Source organism: Marmota flaviventris, chromosome 5 (assembly GCF_047511675.1).
Source record: "Marmota flaviventris isolate mMarFla1 chromosome 5, mMarFla1.hap1, whole genome shotgun sequence".
Taxonomy (NCBI): Eukaryota; Metazoa; Chordata; class Mammalia; order Rodentia; family Sciuridae; genus Marmota; species Marmota flaviventris.
The window spans coordinates 92,936,018-92,957,298 of record NC_092502.1 but is presented as its reverse complement, the minus strand read 5'-3'; the positions used below and the strand labels follow the sequence as shown (position 1 = coordinate 92,957,298).

Sequence of the window (21,281 nt, the reverse complement as noted above, 5' to 3'; positions counted from 1 at the left end):
CTAGTTAAAATAATTTCATTATTTTAATTTATCTTTCCCCAATTAATAGTGAAGTTCTGAATCATTTTATGTTTGGCCATTGTGTCTCCTCTTGTAAAATAATCTGTTCATATAATTTATCCATTTTTTTTATAAGCAGGGAAGGAGATAAGAACATGCCACTTTGGCACGTGGATTACTTTGAGGTGAAGATAATTGAAAAAAAAGTAAATGCAGGAAGACCTCTCTGATCTTCCCTTTTTGTTCCTAAAAGCACACATTTTCCAAGGAAAGAGGTGCCCTCCATCCCCATACCAGGAGAACATTCTTGTCACTGATATAAGAAGTCAATACTAAGTCAAATCTGTACAAACCTGCCATGATAGTTAATCTTGGTTGTCAACTTGTCTGAATTGACAGATGTCTGAAAAACTGATAAAGCAACTTCTGGATGTGTCTGTGAGGGTGTTTCTGGAGATAACTGGCATGTGGGTCAGTGAACTACGTGGAAGAAGACCCGCCCTGAATGTGGGCACCACAGTCTAATAGTCAGGGGACTTGAATGGACTGAAAATCAGAAGAAAAGCAAAGATACGTGCATTTGCAAACTTGATTCTTCTTGAGCTGGTGAAAGTTTTTTGGTGCTGCCACCATTGAAGGATACCACACTCCAGATTCTTAAAGCCTTTGAATACAGACTAGTACAAGTAACTCTCCAAGGAACTCCTAGTACTTCAGTCTTGGATTGGGACTGCATCATTGGTCCCTCTTGTTTTGAAGCTTCCAGCCTCTTGGACGAGGCAGTTACTGGCTAGTACCAGCTTTTTCCTTTTCTCCAACCCGCAGATGGCCACTATGAAACTTTGTAGCTTCTAATCATGTAAACCTCTTACTTAATCAAATAAATTCCTCCTATAATTTGTATATAAATACTACTGGGTAATTTTCCTCTAAAAAACTTCATATGCCTACTAAACAACCCTTCTCTTCTCTTGTGTTTTCCCATGTATTTTCTATTCATTTTCCCACAATATACTTCCCATAGCTAAAATTCCCCTTTCCTTTGTCTTATCACACCTTCACAATGTATTACTCTTTGATAAATGGTATATAAGCTCTCAGGCTTATTCTACTTCTGTGAGTTAATTTCTTATAAAAGAAAGCATCTCTATACATGGAAAAATGTTAACATCAAATAAAATTTGTATAATATTCTCTTATTAATCTTTCTTTTGTCAGTTTAATTCTCAGGTCCAGCCACAGAACCTAAGAGGTTACCTTTTTCTTACTGATTTGCAGGCATGCTTTATATTTGCTCTTTTCCCCCCTGTTAGTCAAGTTGTAAATATTTTCTTCTGATTTCTCTTTCTCTCTTAACTTTCCATGTGGCATCTAAATTCTAAGGCATTTTAAATGTTGTAATTGTTTTTGTTTCTATATAAAGCAGATATTTCCCACCCTACAGGATACATAATTTGAATTTTTTTTATACATATGTAATTCTGTTTTTCACATTTAGAACTTTAATCTATCAGGAATTTATGTTTATGATGGTAAGAGCCTTTTTTCACATCAACAATGGTAGTATTTACTATATAGTTCATCTTTTATCCATTGATTTGAAATGCCTTATCTAATTAAGAAATAAAGGTTTATATAAGTACTTTTCTGTTTCCAGGTTGTCTATTCATTCCCAGACTTTGACTCTTCATTCATCAAGAAATTTCCAAAATTGCATTTCACATAAGAAATACCTTTATAAGAAATGAAATAGAAATTTGTTAATGTCATAAAAATACCAATTGTAGATTGAAATAAATGTTCACTTTAATATTTATCACACAAATGTTTACTTACATTTATCTGAAAATTATAAGAGGACAATTTGTGCGGTATATTCATATTACTATCCATGTAAGAACAATACATATAATTATTTATTCAACTACGTCAGGATAACACACGTGGTTTTCATTTAAGATTCTCAGAAAGAGACATCATATAAGAAAAATGAATATCCTAAGATTATTAACAATATAAATAAAAATTATTTCTAAATGTCTTACATTTAACAACTTTGAATCATACTTACATTCTAATATTTCCCCAAATCATAAATTACAATAAGGGTCACTGTCAGGGTGAAAATATCTTATTTTAAAAGCTTTTTTTTAAATACGTTATTATGCTTCAATATCATCTGATTTATTCTTGGCACATGTGGCATCTTGGAAAAGTAAAAATATACTGCCAATTTTATGTGTTGTGCAGGTATAAAAGAAAGAACACAGTTCAGGGGTAGAGAGACCTGTGTTCAATTACCAGCTTTGTCCTGTTGTGTGAAGCTAGTCAATTACCTCTTGGTGCTAGAACCAGGATTAAATTAAATAATGCATATTTTAAATGTATAGCATGGATAATCAATGAATGATATCCTTTCCCTAATGTATTTCCATTTTATTCACACTGTAGCAACAGCAAAATACCACAGTCTTATATTGTATTACAGTTTGAATTTTTTTTAAAAAAATTGGGAATTTAAAAAATAATATTAATGTGTTCTGAAAAATAACACTTTTAGTAAATAAGGAAATCCTTCGGGAAAAGTAAATATTTTCTAATAAAACTCAATGCCTACTGTACTCTGATTTTTTAAAAAATTCCTAAAATAAGATAAAAATGGTCAATGGTTAAGGACTTTTGGTTTTCTTTTGTGCTACTGATATAAAAATAATGGCTATATTTAAGGCTTATTAAGTGATTGTAGTTGCCCTGAACCAAATCTATATTCTTGGTGTTGTACTGTTAGTTGAAACAGACCTACTGCTTTGAACGACCATCACAGAGAATTCTCATGATATTCTATATTTGAAACAATCTTGGTCTCTATCTGACTCTCTGGTTCATTTGGTGGCATTTGACAGTTCAGCTCATCTGCATTAAGGATGACTCTTATACACAATCACAAATCTCTTTTTCTAATGTTAAATACATGGTGCTTGGGAGAAATGGGATTCCTGAAAAGGAAATTTATATTGTCACAAGCATAGACTATTCTATATAGCAATGCTTATATCCCTATTCTTCTTTTTATTTCCTACCCTAACCACCTGACAAATCTTCCTTCCAAATCTGACTCAAAAACCCTAACAGGAAATTTTCCTAACTAAATTTCACATCCCTCCCTTTATGTCCCTTATGTTTAAATGCAATTTATATAAACATCAACTTGTATATATTATTATTCATGTTTCATGTGCCTTCAATTTCCAGCTATAATGTCTCTGACTTTTGAAGCTTCCATGGTGCTGTGAATGTATGTACATGACTGTGTTTATTTGTGTGTGTGTGTATGTGTGTGTGTGTGTGTGTGTGTGTGTGTATGAATAAAAAGCTAAAAATTCTGGGTGTCTGCAGGGTAGAAAAAGTTACATAATTTGACAGAAAAAAAACCTTCCTAATATTAAAAAGATCTGATTTCCAAAGCATCTTCAGCTTGGTTTTAGACATGTCAATAATAAAATAAAAATTCAGTGGAAAAAATGTTTAAAAAACCTTTAATACTCCAAAAGGCTTTTTAATAAATGATTATTAAGAGCACCAAATCAAAACATTTTACTGAATAGTAGTTTAACCTTTCCTATAACTTAGGAATGTAGACTTGTTTTCATTCAAGACAAACAATACTGAACAGGAATAGGTGTTGTGAATCAGGATAAAAAAGGCCATTCATTCTAGATCAATATCTAATGGACATTTTGCAATTAATTTGAAAATCCTTCTGTGGTACAGACACATTATGTTAGGTAAAAGAACAGTTTATATCAAGATGTAATAGATCTCTGTAGTTGTTTTGATACTGTAAAATATGACAATACTGAAGTTGTTATTTAAGAAGAAAATTTTTGTTTATAATAGCTGTTAGTAATAAAATAGGATATAATAAAAATTATTCTCAATATGTGTATTTTCAAATTTTCCTGACAGTGTCCTTCTAAGAAATCTGACAATTTGTTATTAGATTACACACATTTGATTTTCATTTTTATGATTGAAAATATTACTTGCATAATAACAGACAACAATAAATAGTAGTTTTTTTACTGAAGTACTCTGCAATTGATATTTAAAGCTTTGCAATAAAACAAAATTCATTATAATTTTTCATAAGTTAAATTATATAGCATATAATGTATGCTACAATTACAAACAAAATAAATAAAATCAAGGAGGATTAAATAATTCTAGACAATAACCATGGGATGTTTTGGCTGTCATTCTAAATGATTAGATTTTACATGTTTATATTGAATTCTAATGCATTTTGAACCCCAAAACCTTTATCTTAAAATAATATACTAAAAAAATCAAGTTTACCATGTAAACACAAGGCTCTAGATGCCTTTTTTCACGGGTCACCTAGGAAATAAAATAAGAAAAATGGGCAAGGAAAGTTCTTTCTGGTGTTACAAAATGCCTCTTCGTGTCCCTTTATATACTTATGGCATTTTTAGAGCACAAATTATGATAGCTTTGGCAAATTATAAGCTTATTTAAGTGATAACTTACTTGGAAGAAAAAAAATTAAACTAAAACTTTCCTCTTTTTGGCTTATTCATTCTCAATCTTTTTTCCCCCTCTAATATACAACAGTGGTATAAAAGCACTTTTGAAATGCACACTATTAACCATTTTAAACAGCACAAAATGAATTGGATTAATGTATACAGTTAATCAAAATAGATTGTAGGCATAGATACTAGGGTGAGGTCCTCGAATTTGTTACACGCAGGGCTAAACTTGCAAGAGATCTCAGGGCAAAAGTAGATACTTTGTGACATATCCCAGCTTTTGAAATATAGTTAGAAGCCAATCGAAAAAGCCTTTCAGCACCAAAGGTATTGAAATGCCCAGGGAGCACTTTCTCAACCAGACCTCTGTCCACTAATTCTATTAGACGTTCACAAGTTCCAACATAGTCACTTATCCTGCTGTATGGGAGCCAGTCAATCAGTGATCCATCATATACAACATCGCCACTGAAGAGAATCTTTCGGTCTTTGTCATGTAAGCAAATACTGCCTCTGGAGTGACCTGGCATGTGCATAACAGTGAGTTGTCTGTCACCAAGGTTGATCACATCCCCTACAAATGGAAACAGAATTTACAGATAAATATGTTTGTATACTTGACTTCAAACATTTACAAAACACAAGTACTTCAAGTGGTTTTAGGAAAATTGGGAAGGATAACACTCATTCTACTTTTGTTCCATACAAACTATATTTCTGAATGATGATTTAAAAATAAATGGTTTACATTTAATTACTGTTCGCTAGACCAGTATTTCCCCAAGTGAGTAATGTAGAACACTGCTTCTGTGAGTCATTATGATAAAGAAGATGATTCTGTGGTCAAATAATTTTGGAACTGTTGCTTCTAAGAAAATTAACCATCTCTCTTTTTTGTAAGGCTTTTAGAGTTTTTAATATACCAGTGAATACTGTAGAAATACATAAGGTGAGTATAGGTGTACAATTTCTCAGACTTATTTGTTCATGAAACGTTTACATTTCAGAACAGCCCACAGTACCACTATCCTGTTGGCACAATTCATAAATGTTGTTCTAGTGAATTGTATAACCTTTTGTCCCTTGTTGGTTTACCCTATGGGCATTAGGGCTAGAGGAATTGGTACATATGATGATGCTTTGGCTAATGCTATTGGTATAATAAATTACTCTTTGTTTTTGACCCAGAAACCTCATGTCCTCTTTCAGAATCCATTAAACCATGGCAGGCTAACTTGAAAGTAGGATAAAATTTCAGACTCACTACAGTTATTCAGAATGGGGAGCAAATGGAGCTATATGGATACAAAATTGCTGTTTCACTGGAATTAAACCAATACTCACTTGAAGTAAAACATGATAAGGTAAAATGTTCATATTATAATCTCTAGTGAAAACACTACAGAAAGAAAATTATAAAAATATAGCTAAGAAGTCAGTAGAGGAATTAAATGGTGTAATAATCAGGATTGGTTAAAAATAAAAGGAAACCATAAAGAAGAGATTAAGGGCTGGGGCTGTTGCTCAGTGGTAGAGCGCTTGCCTAGCATGTGTGAGGCCCTGGGTTCAATCCTCAGCACCACATAAAAATAAATGAATAAAATAAAGCTATTTAAATAAAAAAGAAGAGATTTTTAAAAGAAATGAGACATAACAAATAAAACAGCAGACCTAAAACCCAACTGTATCAGTAATTTCATTAAGCATGAATGGGATAAACACTCTATAATTATGGTCAGAAATCATCAGATTGGGTTAAAAATAAAGAGATATATACAATTAACAAAAGAGGAGCTAGAAAGCCAAAGACAAAATCAGTTGAACAAGCTACACCATATGCATATTAATTCAAGTGGCTATATTAGTATAAGACAAAATAGCTTTTTTTTAATCTTTATTTTATTTATTTATTTATTTTTACGTGGTGCTGAGGATCGAACCCAGGGCCTCGCACATGCTAGGTGAGTGCTCCACCGCTGAGCCACAACCCCAGCCCTGACAAAATAGATTTTTAACATAAGAAATGCTCCGGAGAACAAGTATATTTTTATGAGGATATAAATCAGGTAAATATATTTTAAAAGAATAAATGTGTATGCACATAAAACATAGAACAAAAATGCATGAAGGAAAATCTGACAGAACTGAAATAAGAATATGATTCAATAATCATACTTGGAGAGTTCAATATTCCTCTCCCTGAGTAAAACATACATAACAAATAAATAGAAAATAGATAAGGATACAAAAGACCCAAACAACTCCCTTCAATTAACTTCACCTAATTGACATATATAAAATACTTCACTTCAACATAGTGAAGTACACATTATTTTCAATTGTACATTGAATATTCACAAGGACATCAATGAAGTTTTGAAAAATTTAAAAGGAATAAACCGTATGAAGTTATGTTCTCTGACACATATAATTAAAATTATGAAAACTAGAAATAATGAACCTAATTTATAATTTTTTTGTTTTTTGCAGTACTAGGAATTGAACTTAGGTCTTAGTGCATGCTAAAAGAACTCTAAACTGTAACACAAGCCCTTTTTATTTTTTATTTTGAAACAGGGTCTTGCTAAGTTGCCCAGGTTGGTCTAGAACTTGTGATCTCCTGCCTCAGTCTCCTAGGTAGCTGGGATCACATATGTGCACCATGGCATCCAGCCTATAATATATTTTGGATAACAAAAAAAGCCATAATTAAAATAGAAATACGAAAGAATACGTGAAATATCCACATAAATTGGATATCATAATTCTACCAAATTTATGAAATAGAAAATTAGAAAAAATATGGATTAAACTAGGTAAAAATAAAACATCAAAATGTATGGAATATAGCTAAACAGTATTTAGAAGAAAATTGCTTTAGATGCTTATTTTCTAAGCAATAAATGCTTAAAATCAATAACCAAAGTAACTATCTTAATTAGATATGAAAAGAAAAGCAAATCAGACATGAAATATTAAGTAACAAATAATAAAGAGTGCAGCAAAAATAAAGGAAATAGGAAATATATCACTACAGAAAAAAATAATGAAACCAATAATTTCATTCTATTCAAAGGGAGAGATATACTGTCACTATTACAATCAATATCATTAAGATGGTAGTTTAACCCATTTTTTCCATTGCTCAACTGTCTAACAGTGTTTAAAATTCTGAGCCAATATGGTAGCTACAAACCACAGGCAACTAATAGCACTTGAGGCTAGTACAACAAAGAAATTAATTTTTTATTTTAAAATCTAAAATTTGTATTTAGATAGTCACATGTGGCTTATAGCTACTATAATGCTCAGTACAGATTCAATACAATATCAACCAAAACATTCACATATTTGTTTGAAAAGATTGAAAATCTGACTATAAATTTACATAAGATGCAAACAACTTACAATAACCAATTATTATGAAATAGAAAAATAAATTTGAAAGACTTCCAAGACCTAATTTCAAGATGTTCAATACACTACAGTAGGTAATATGTCAATGGCTAAATGACAGACATTACTCTCACATACTCAAGCAAGAAGGCAGATTCCAGAAGTAGACACCCAAAATAGGGTCAATAGAGTTTTGACAAAGTTGAAGGCAATTCAACCCAAGGTAATGCAGTGGGTAAGAGGACAGTCTTCATTAAACTAAATTAGCATATTTTGGATATCTGTGAGCAAACAAAAGTGAACTTCTCAACTTCCACCTCATGATATTCACAAAAATTAACTCAAAAGAGGTCATAAACATAAATTTGAGAGTTCATAGGAAAGGAAAACAAAAATTTTTGCAATCTTAGGCTATACATGGATATAGCACAAATAACGTGAATCATAAGGAAAAAATCACTGATTAGCCTTCATCTAAGTTATAAACTTCCTATTGAAATATTGCCATCAATAAAATAAAAAAGTGAGCCCACATACTGAGATAAAATATTATATGTATATTTGATATATTTTACATATTATACACATATCAGCAGTATTGGGGATTTATACCTCAATAATAAAAAAACCTCAATTCTTAAAAAAGAGGAAAGATCTTAATAGATCTTTTACAAGGAAGATCTGATAGCAAATAAGTATCTGAAAAGATGTTCAACATCATTAGTCATTAGGGAAATGCAAATTGGATCCCACTGAAACATTACACATTCTCATCAGAACAGCTAAATACAAAAGAACTAACAAAGTCAAGCATTGGCAAGAATATGGAAAATTGGAACTTCCATAGACTGTACCTGGGCATGTAAAATGGTATAAATACTTTGGAAAACAGTTTGGCACATTCTTAAAAAATTAACTTACATTTATCACATACAACTCAGGAATTCTATTTCTAGGTGTGTACCCAGGGAAATGAAAACATGTGTCCCACAGACAGATTTGTACACAAACTCTCATGGCAACATCATTTATAATAGCCCAAAATTAGAAAAATTCAAATTTCATTCAACAGGTGCATAAATAAATGAAGTTTTGTATCTTTACAGTAATAGAAAGAAATGAACTATGAATACATACAACAACATGCATGAATCTCTTATACTTCACGTGAAAGGCAAAGAGGAAGATACAAAGACTATGTATTACATAACTGTATTTCCTGAGAATTTTCAGAAAATCAAAACTATAGTGACACAAAATGATCATTAGGCCAGAGGTGAGAGCAGTTTCTGGTTTGATAGATCCAGGATAGTTTGGAAAGAAGCAAGAGGAAATTTTTTAAGGTGATGAAAGCATTTTCAAACGTGATTGTGCTTATAACTATGTAAATGTAAACATTTCCTAAAACTCATCAAACTATACACTAAAAATGGGAGCAATGGTGGTGGAGTAAAATATTATTTATTATTATATATATTATTTCTATTTATTATATATAATGTTATTTATATAATGTATTATAATTTGTATAATTATTATATAATTTATGATTTATATATTACTTGTTATATAATATATTATTTATTATTATATAATAAAATATTATTTATTAAATATTATTATTAATTATTTGATTTTGAAGTGCCATTTGTAAAAAGTAAAGCTTTTAAAATGGATATAATAAGTGGAAACAATTCAATTGCTCACCAACTGGTGAATGGGTAAATAAAATGTTGGATACTCATAAACAAAAACATTATTTGGTAATAAAAAGAAATGAAGTACTGATTCATACTCTAATGTGGATAAACCCTGAAATCATTTAACTAACTGAAAGAAAGCAGGCACAAATGTCCACACATTGTATGGTTCCATTTATATGAAATTTCCAGAACAGACAAGTCTGGGGTGGGGTTAGGGCTTAGAGATTTATTGGGGGGGTGGGTAAAGAGATTCATGGGGGGCAGGGCATGGGAGACAGTGGAGGCCAAATGGTATGGTGCTAATTTTGGGGGGTAAGGGAAATGTTCTAAAATTGATTATGATGACAGATGCACAACTCTGTCACTATATTTAAAGCCACTGAACTGTGTTAAATGGGTGAATTGTACACAAATTATATCTAAATAAAGCTATTAAAAAGAGATACAATAGAATTGATTGCAAAAAAAATCAATAATTTTTTATATCTTCAAATTCATTTTCTAAATATGTCGAGTACTTCTGGCTTCTGCTTTGCAAGCCCATGGATGCACATTTTTTCTTCTATGAATTCCAGAGCAAAGGAATTCCTTGTTATTTGAATATCATTAGTATTTAAAAAAAAAAAAGAAAAGCTAACCAAAAATAGGAACTAAAATTTTATAATAAATAGTAGGAAAGTGGTTGAAATTTCATTTTAAAAAGTTACTAAATTACTTAACACTAAAGAGCCATTTTGGTAGTTCGCTAATCAATCTTGCCTAGCGTTCCAAGTAATATTAAATTTAATAATAATCTTTTAGTGATTTTTATTTTCTTTTGTTCTTTCTTTTTTTGGTCATATAGAGGATCTTTTGGGCAAAACCATTCTAGCCTTCATTAACTTTCCAAAGGGTCTTTCTAAATACTTTAGACTTCTAATTATTTGATTTTGAAGTGACATTTGTGCCACTGTTTATATCACCTTGCCTTTCTTCTATCTTGAACCTGATCCAGCTCTTCAACAGTGCTTCTCAAAGCATTGTCTGAAGACCAGTAAGTCCAGCAGCCATAGTAGAGATAGTAGTTTTCCATGTATTTTTCCTTCTTGTTCTTCTTTTCTTTTAAATGCATGATATAGTTTGAAAAGCAATTAAACCTCGATTTCTAGGATTTTACTGTGATGTTTGTTGGACATACACATTCTTAGTCCCCGTCCAGAGTTCTTAAATCAGTCTCCTAGAGAAGAGTCTCTGGAATCTGAATGCTGAACAAGAAACTTCTTTCATTATCAGGAAGTTGGGAAGCAATGAACTATACCAGTTGTTACCAAATGTTAAATGTGTGGCCAAACCATCGGTAGGAATTGTTAAAACCATGAGCACTGGGTACTGGCCCCAGTTTCTGGTTTAATAGATCCAGTGTATAACATGAAGAATCTGCACAAGTTATCAGATAGCAGCACTGAGGCTGTTCAGTTCAGAACCACACTTTGAGAACTACTAGTTAGCCAGCATTGCCTATTCAGTGATGACAACACCTGAAGAAGGATCAAGTGGAAGCAGCGTATCACTATAATTATACTATACAATTGTATGCGATGTAACTCCAAAAAATAATCTCTCTCTCAAATTGTGCTATGCAGACCCACTTCATCAGCATCACCTGAGATTTATGTTAACATTAAGGTTTCCTTTGTCCCATACCAGTCCTATAGTATCTGAAGTTTATGGCCTTAGGGTTGAGAAATTGCTATTTTAAAATAAGCTCCTCAAATGGTTGTTTTGCAAACCGAATTCAAGGAATATGGGCATATCTAAAGACTTTTTAAAGAGATGATTCCAAACAATGTATAGCCACAGGAATAAAGACTTTGAAATAAGTTTGGTTCTGGTCATACTTCCAGGGCAAGAGAGCAAGAAGCAAGGACCCCCACATCTATCTGGGGTAGCTGAAATCTATTTAAGAATGCAAAAAAAAAAAAAAAAAGCCTCATTTGCTGCTTCTTCTCCATCATCTTCTCTGGTCCCTGTATCACTTTAAGATGGTGATTTCATGGTGTCCTCTCTCAAGAACTAGTGCCGCAGTCTGGCTGGGCACAATCAGGAGCCACTTGTCAAAAGAAACTAACTTTACTTTTAGAACCACACACACCAAACAAAACAGCCTCTCAGGAAAAACCCTCAGAGCCCCAACTGCCACCACCTGCTTTCCACAAGCCTCTCTCTCCAACCCAAGCCTCTCTCTCCACCTCCCACAATCCTCCTGCTCTTGAGGCCGATTGGCTGGGTCACGTGGGCGGAGCCAAAAAAGTCCCCCAATGAGCAGCTCCGTGGTCTGAAAGGGCAGGGAAACAGCCCAATGAGCATCACCGCAGAGGAGCCAATCAGCTAGATGTTGCTGGGGCCGCTGTGAGCCAATCATCAGCTGGCAGCTGGAAGTTTGCTGGGGCCCCTTCGGCTGGGGCCCCTTCGGCTGTGGCTCTCAACAAACTAGAGTGACCTAGAAAATGTATCACATGTGCAATTGATGCAGCTGTCCAGATCCCAGTCATATTAGACATCTCTTGATGTCTCAAGTGACTATTCACATCATGACATGTCATCCTTTGTCTTTTTTAATTTCAGTTTTTACTTAAAAAATGTGTAAATATTTGAAATAAAATGTTTAGGTCTTAAAATGTAAGAAAATTTTTTTGCCCCATTCTCTATTATTGACAATTTTGCTTTCAAAAGCAAACAATTTTAACAATTTAAGTCATTTCAACCAACTCTTCCTGATATACTTATTACCAAATAATTATCCTCCATTTCTTGGCTTACCAATTACATATGCTGTACTGATTTCATGTATGCATTATTATTTCTTAGTTTCAAATTTTTATGTTACCTCTTGATTTTCATTATGATACTGAAGGATTTTTAGTTTTTTATTCCTCATATTCAATATACCATATCATCTTTACATGTGTATACATTTCTTACCTTCTCACCACACTCGGATGCACAAGAATTATAAGTTGACTGCTCTAATATGGAGCTTCCTATGCCTGGGGTACTGTCTTTGTCAGAGTATAATCCACTGTACCACCTTGATACTTTCTTGTGACAATCTTTTGTATTCAATTTACTGTTTTCTCTACTAGATGTCTTCCTCTTTCTTGTTTTTCTCCCTTATTTTGAAGGGGCTTATCCTGGTGGCTTCAATATGTGGGAAATAATATTTTGAAAACTTGATTGATAATGGGATAGATAATAAAGTTCTAGGATGATAATCATTGTCATTCAGATTTGTAGGCATTTTTTTTTCTTTTCTAGCTCCAAAGCCATTCTAATCTGAATAAATAACACTTTTGTTTAAATTTCTGGAAGCTCATAGAATCTTGTTTGATTCAAATATTCTGCAATATTATAGTAATATGTTTTGGCTTGGATATGTTTTTATTCATGGTACTTGAAATTCACATCTTTTAACTATGAAATACATTCTTGGATTACCTCTTTCTTTCCTATTTATTCTCCCTCACTTAATTTACTTTATCTCTACTTTTACTATCCCAATGTTGAATTTTCCAAACTGGTCCTCTACTTATTTAGTCTTTTTCTCACCTCGTTTACATTTTGCCTAACTGCTCTTCTGTATGTTTTCAACTTTGTCTTCGATATCTTCTACAAAGTAATTTCTGATGTATTAAATTCCAAGAGCTCTTTGTGGATGTTGTTCTGTTGTTTATTGTAGCTTGGATATCTGGTATGAGCTAGCTCATCTTATCTCCCTAATGATACTGATAACAGCCCCCCACAAGTTGCTTTATGCTGTTTGTTTTAATATTTGATCTCATGTTACAGAATTTTCTCAGATTTTTCATAATGCTTGTTGCCTATTTAAGAACAGGGAATAAAAATGCTGCTTGAAGCACAATAATGAGGGCTAGTGAACTATGCTTCATATCAGAGAGAGCAGGTCAGAGATTACTTAAGAATTCCTCTACATGGGCACCTTCCTCTAGGAGTCAAATTCCTAGATAAGATTTTCCTAATTTCCTACCCTGCAGGTAAAGGCCTGGTTCTTGGACTTCTGGGCATCCAGTAGAGAAACACACACACACACACACACACTCTCTCTCTCTCTCTCTTTCTTATACCTTTTGTTTTTCACACTGAGTGCCTGAACTCAATAGAACTCAGCATCTCTCAATCAAGAAAGTTCTCTATTTTACCATTCCCAGAGAATAGACTAACTGGATGAAGGTGGGGCATACACATAAGAAGGAAGCATTACAGAGTTTTAACAGCTTAAACTTCTTACAACCAATTTTACTTTAGGATTCCCTTTGCCCCCACTGAGGTACCAACTACTGCTAATTTCTGAGCCTTTTAAGGCATCTTTTGTGCAGACTGAATTGACTCTTGATTTTCCATTGCTGGCATGGTAAAAAAAAAAAAAAAAAAAAAAACTACTCAGTCACCACATCTACTTTCTAGCATCTAAAATAGTTCTCTTAGCCTATGTAAATTTATGCTTGAAACCAAAAATCATAATGTTTTAGTAGCAGTACTAGTGCAGCATTAGAAGGGAGCCAAATTAGATGTTATCTGTTCAATTTTCTAACTTTCTGGAATCTGTATGTTGTATTTTTTATCTCCCCAAATCATTTTAGTCTACTTGAAACCACTCCTCTGAGATAACATCTGGTGACTGTGGGAAAATTGTCTAAACACAATATAAAGGAGTAGAGATAATACCATGCATCTTATCTGATCATAATGGAATGAAACTGAAAATCAACGATAAATCATGCATCACTTGGAGAATGAACAATAGGTTACCGAATGATCAATGGGTTATAGAAGACATCAAGGAGGAAATTAAAAAATTCTTAGAGATAAATGAAAACACACACACAACATATCGGAATCTATGGGACACATTGAAAGCAGTTCTAAGAGGAAAATTCATTGCTTGGAGTTCATTCCTTTAAAAAAGAAAAAAACAACGAATAAAATGATCTCATACTTCATCTCAAAATCCTAGAAAAAGAAGAGCAAAACAACAGCAAAAGAAGTAGAAGGCAAGAAATAATTAAATTCAGAGCTGAAACTAATGAAATCGAAACAAAAGAAGCAATTGAAAAAATTGACAACACTAAAAGTTGGTTCTTTGAAAAAATAAATAAAATCGACAGACCCTTAGCCATGCTAACGAAGAGAAGAAGAGAGAGAACTCAAATTACTAGCATACGGGATGAAAAAGGCAATATCACAACAGACACTTCAGAAATACAGAAGATAATCAGAAATTATTTTGAATCCTTATACTCCAATAAATTAGAAGATAGTGAAGGCATAGATAAATTTCTTAAGTCATATGATCTGCCCAGATTGAGTCAGGAGAATATAGACAACCTAAACAGACCAATATCAATTGAGGAAATAGAAGAAACCATCAAAAGACTACCAACTAAGAAAAGCCCAGGACCAGATGGGTATACAGCAGAGTTTTACAAAACCTTTAAAGAGGAACTAATACCAATACTTTTCAAGCTATTTCAGGAAATAGAAAAAGAGGGAGAACTTCCAAATTCATTCTACGAGGTCAACATCACCCTGATTCCTAAACCAGACAAAGACACTTCAAAGAAAAAAAACTACAGACCAATATCTCTAATGAACCTAGATGCAAAAATCCTCAATAAAATTCTGGCGAATCGGATACAAAAACATATCAAAAAAATTGTGCACCATGATCAAGTAGGATTCATCCCTGGGATGCAAGGCTGGTTCAATATATGGAAATCAATAAATGTTATTCACCACATCAATAGACTTAAAAACAAGAACCATATGATCATCTCGATAGATGCGGAAAAAGCATTCAACAAAGTACAGCATCCCTTTATGTTCAAGACTCTAGAAAAACTAGGGATAACAGGAACATACCTCAATATTGTAAAAGCAATCTATGCTAAGCCTCAGGCTAGCATCATTCTGAATGGAGAAAAATTGAAGGCATTCCCTCTAAAATCTGGAACAAGACAGGGATGCCCTCTCTCACCACTTCTGTTCAACATAGTTCTCGAAACACTGGCCAGAGCAATTAGACAGACGAAAGAAATTAAAGGTATAAAAATAGGAAAAGAAGAACTTAAATTATCACTATTTGCAGGTGACATGATTCTATACCTAGCAGACCCAAAAGGGTCTACAAAGAAACTATTAGAGCTAATAAATGAATTCAGCAAAGTGGCAGGATATAAAATCAACACGCATAAATCAAAGGCATTCCTGTATATCAGCGACAAATCCTCTGAAATGGAAATGAGGACAACCACTCCATTCACAATATCCTCAAAAAAAATAAAATACTTGGGAATCAACCTAACAAAAGAGGTGAAAGACTTATACAATGAAAACTACAGAACCCTAAAGAGAGAAATAGAAGAAGATCTTAGAAGATGGAAAAATATACCCTGTTCATGGATAGGCAGAACTAACATCATCAAAATGGCGATATTACCAAAAGTTCTCTATAGGTTTAATGCAATGCCAATCAAAATCCCAACGGCATTTCTTGTAGAAATAGAGAAAGCAATCATGAAATTCATATGGAAAAATAAAAGACCCAGAATAGCAAAAACAATGCTAAGCATGAAGTGTGAATCAGGCGGCATAGCGATACCAGACTTCAAACTATACTACAGAGCAATAGTAACAAAAACAGCATGGTACTGGTACCAAAACAGGTGGGTGGACCAATGGTACAGAATAGAGGGCACAGAAACCAATCCACAAAACTGCAACTATCTTATATTTGATAAAGGGGCTAAAAGCATGCAATGGAGGAAGGATAGCATCTTCAACAAATGGTGCTGGGAAAACTGGAAATCCATATGCAACAAAATGAAACTGAATCCCTTTCTCTCGCCATGCACAAAAGTTAACTCAAAATGGATCAAGGAGCTTGATATAAAATCAGAGACACAGCGTCTGATAGAAGAAAAAGTTGGCTATGATCTACATACTGTGGGGTCGGGCTCCAAATTCCTCAATAGGACACCCATAGCACAAGAGGTAATAACTAGAATTAACAAATGGGACTTACTCAAACTAAAAAGTTTTTTCTCAGCAAAAGAAACAATAAGTGAGGTAAATAGGGAGCCTACATCCTGGGAACAAATCTTTACTCCTCACACTTCAGATAGAGCCCTAATATCCAGAGTATACAAAGAACTCAAAAAATTAGACAATAAGATAACAAATAACCCAATCAACAAATGGGTCAAGGACCTGAACAGACACTTCTCAGAGGAGGACATACAATCAATCAACAAGTACATGAAAAAATGCTCACCATCTCTAGCAGTCAGAGAAATGCAAATCAAAACCACCCTTAAGATACCATCTCACTCCAGTAAGATTGGCAGCCATCATGAAGTCAAACAACAAGTGCTGGCGAGGATGTGGGGAAAAGGGTACACTTGTACATTGCTGGTGGGACTGCAAATTGGTGCAGCCAATTTGGAAAGCAATATGGAGATTTCTTGGAAAGCTGGGAATGGAACCACCATTTGACCCAGCTATTCCCCTTCTCGGTCTATTCCCTAAAGACCTAAAAAGAGCATGCTACAGGGACACTGCTACATCGATGTTCATAGCAGCACAATTCACAATAGCAAGACTGTGGAACCAACCTAGATGCCCTTCAATAAACGAATGGATAAAAAAAAATGTGGCATTTATACACAATGGAGTATTAATCTGCATTAAAAAATGACAAAATCATAGAATTTGCAGGGAAATGGATAGCATTAGAGCAGATTATGCTAAGTGAAGCTAGCCAATCCCTAAAAATCAAATGCCAAATGTCTTCTTTGATATAAGGAAAGTAACTAAGAACAGAGTAGGGAGGAAGAGCATGAGAAGAAGATTAACATTAAACAGGGATGAGAGGTGGGAGGGAAAGGGAGAGAGAAGGGAAATTGCATGGAAATGGAAGGAGACCCTCAGGGTTATACAAAAGTACATACAAGAGGAAGTGAGGGGAAAGGGAAAAATAATACAAGGGGGAGAAATGAATGACAGTAGAGGGGGTAGAGAGAGAAGAGGGGAGGGGAGGGGAGGGGAGGGGGGATAGTAGTGGATAGGAAAGGCAGCAGAATACAACAGACACTAGTATGGCAATATGTAAATCAATTGCATGTGTAACTGATGTGATTCTGCAATCTGTATACGGGGTAAAAATGGGAGTTCATAACCCACTTGAATCAAAGTGTGAAATATGATATATCAAGAACTATGTAATGTTTTGAACAACCAACAATAAAAATTAAAAAAAAAAAAAAAGAGAGAGGGCAATTTCAACAAAAAAAAATAGAAAAGAAAAGAAAATTGTCTAAACACATACAATGGAGACCAAAATGCCAGAACTTGAATCACATGAATATTGAAAAAAAAATAGGCAACATGATGTCTGCCCGTTCAAGATCTAGCACTATCTTCTCACAGGAAAATATCATTTCATTATTAATAAGGCAAGCTGTTTTTTCATCAAAGATAATGCACTGGATGACGTGGCTGTTCTCTCCTTGTCCTCGTGTCCCTCATTTATAAGTCTGCTTTGGGGTTAGAGATTCAGTGAACAGATTTATGCTTCTCCATAAAAGGTAATCATCAATTCACTAAATGAAATGTAATAAATTATTTCAGCCACTTTGTGTTCTAACCAAAGTAATGAAGACTATATGCTGTTGAGTATGTACTGTGTATGTGTGTATGCATCTGTACATGGCTTTTTAATGTAAGTATTTTATATCTCCTTCTAGGTATCTGGATTATGTTAATAGCAAGTTAACAGGCCTCATCCTCTAGAAGAGACAGGAAATTAATATTCCTGAGAAGTGAGGAAATTAGATAGTACTTGAGAAGATGAGGCATCCTGCTCTTAATGAAAAACAACTTTTGATAACACAGTACTACCACCTTCAAAGTGTTTGTAAATATTAAGCTTTCTTTTCACACCTTCAAAGCTTTAAAGCACCACACAAGTGGCTAGAAGGCCCTTTGCAGCTCCAAAAATGGCAGGATTCTACCATCAATTGGGATTCAGGAAACCTGGGTTCCCGTACAAGTTCCTTCCCAAAATGTCAAGGAGACCTCGGGAATAGTGTTCAGGTCTGTGTAGATCCTCTCTTCATCTATAAAACAATAATCCCTACCATTCTTTCGCCCTTGAGAATCTGAATATCCACCAACTGCTTGGAAATGCTACCTCTAAAAGTATCAATTCTATCAAAGAAATATAATGATTAAAAGTATATTTAATATAAATACTTTTTTCATCTAAAATTGTCAGATAATGTAAGACTCTTACCTAACAGGTTTTGTTTTTTAAATACTCAGATTTAAAACTTTAAGGAGACTTTTGGGAGGAGGATGAGACATAGAGTTTTACAATTTTTTTAATATTACAAATGATCAAGATATCATCTGTAAGAAAAACTGATTTTTGTAAAACATTTTATTATCTGCTGTATTGTTTAGTCTTATAGTTAGCTTCACTGTAGTGCAAAACTGGATATTCTTCATAAAGGCATGTTTCAATAGACTAAATAGACAATTAAAATGATAAGATAGAAAGGAAAAAAGGGACTTTCACATTCTGCTTAGAATTATCATAATTCTTGGTATGATTTATGGTATGTTCTTCATGCTTTGATCTATTGTGCCTTGGTTCAAATCCTAGCTTTTATCACCATCTCGCTAGGCAAGACATTTAATCGGGGATTGGTTACCTGTTTTCAAATACGTAGTGAGGCTAAAATTCTTCTAAATAGAAGAGAAATATACCAAATATGCTGTTGTGGCTCAGTTCCTGTGTGGAAAGAGTAGGGCCCCTATCTTGTTTTATTCCATGAATTTCTCTCTGAAACCGCATCGTCTTTCATAACCAAAGATGACCAAGGCCATCTATTTATTATGCCACATACTTCACCCCATAGGAAACAAAGCTTATTAATCTTTCTCAGGCATCGCTTTCAAGCAGACCAGATATCTGACATTACATAAGCTAGACATATTCTATTTTATGTTCACTATCAAGCTTTTTCTCTAGTGAGGCAACATCAAGAAAAGAAACCAATCTGAAAGATAAAAATGAATGCGCAGATTGGAATCACTGCTCTGATGGTTTTCTAAGCCTACAGGTGGTAACTGTTCATACCAGGTGGTGACTGAGCAAATTAAGTCAGCAGTTCTCAAAAGCACAAAGTGCGACATGTACTCTTCGTGAGGCGTTATTCCTTAAAAGTCTACTTGCTATAAAATCCTGGAAATGTCAGACGGGTTCTCAGGGGGAAAGAAAGGGAAATCCCTGGTCACCGGTCTCTGTAGTGTTACTACTGCAACAGACACAGGAAACTGACTAGGGGGTGGTGCCGGCTTTCAATCGAGTACTCAGAATCACTACACTGTACCAGAGCTACTGTCTACTGACAGAGAAGGCTGCGATGGCCTTGGCACTGATGTAGTGGGCTTTTACCCTGGGAAGGGTAAGACAGAAGGGATGCGTCTGCGATGTACCCAAACAATCCCACTATGGCCAAGCAATTTTGCAATACGCAGTACTCGGACAGTCTCTCCCCAATCCCCTCCCTTAACGCGATCGCGTGCCCGTGGGGGCCTATTACCATCCTGCAGAATGAGGGTGGGCTGCACAGCCTGCACTCGGAACTGCCTGGCCCTCCAGCCGGGGCTGGGCGCCCGCACCACCTCGCTGTCGGAAAGCCAGGTCACGGTCTCAAAGTTGTCCCCGCGAGCCAGGGCCTCGGCCTCAGCGTGGTGCACGGCCACCTGGTCGAACTGGTACAGACCGCCGGAGTGGTCGAAGTGCACGTGGGTGGCCACAGCCAGAAGCGGCCGGGGCGCCGCATCCTCTTTGGCCCCGCAGTCCTGCAAGAGGCCGGAGGAATACAGGTACTCCGGGAGGCTGCGCAACCCCAGGCCGGTATCGATCACTACGTCCTGCTCGGAGCCACGCACCAGCCAGATATTGGCGCGGTTGCCGGACTCATAGAAGCGTTCTTGAATCCAGAAGATGCCATCGCCCAGAGATTTGTGGGCGTACCACTCGAGCGCCGACATGCTGGGCAGGGGTGCGGCTAGGCAGGGTGGGTGTAGGCGTGTGTGCCTCCTACAGGCTGTCCAGACACTGGGCGCTGCGGCTGTTTGAAGCCCTCTGCCCGCAGCCAAGGAGGAGGTGCAGAGCGAGGGGGCGGGGATGCGGGTGGCGCAGGGTGGGGGTGGGGAGGCAGGAGGACAAGCACAGACGCTGTTGGGAGAGTCCGCTCCAGCACCCTCCTGCTTGGTCCGCAGAGTGCAGAGGCTGCGCGCCTCCGCCCAGATGCGGGAATTATCGAAGCTCCAGCAGCCGCAGCAGCGGAAAACGTTAACGCAGGGGTCACTGCAGCGACTTGGACACCCAGAAGGCGACACTTTCTCCACCCTAGGGGCCTGACTGCAGTCTTTGAGCAATGCGTGGGAAGTGCCGGGCTTGGCTATCCGCTCCCTTACACCTCCGCCCACAGGTTGGCTGCGCTGCGCACTCGCAGCCGGCGCGGAAAGAGTTGGGCCAAGCCTGTTGGGTGATGACTACGGCGCC

At 35.4% G+C, this 21,281-nt stretch overlaps 1 protein-coding gene across 1 annotated transcript; it reads right to left on the bottom strand.

The window, feature by feature from the left end:
- Positions 1–1,788: 1,788 nt before the first annotated feature.
- On the bottom strand, positions 1,789–20,905 carry Mblac2 (metallo-beta-lactamase domain containing 2). The gene is made up of 2 exons (XM_027927950.2): positions 20,311–20,905; positions 1,789–5,124 (listed from the first exon to the last, which is right to left on the bottom strand). The coding sequence occupies exons 1-2, from the start codon at positions 20,762–20,764 to the stop codon at positions 4,739–4,741; spliced, it is 840 nt and encodes a 279-aa protein (XP_027783751.1). The 5' UTR covers positions 20,765–20,905; the 3' UTR covers positions 1,789–4,738.
- Between the last annotated feature and the right edge of the window lie 376 nt (positions 20,906–21,281).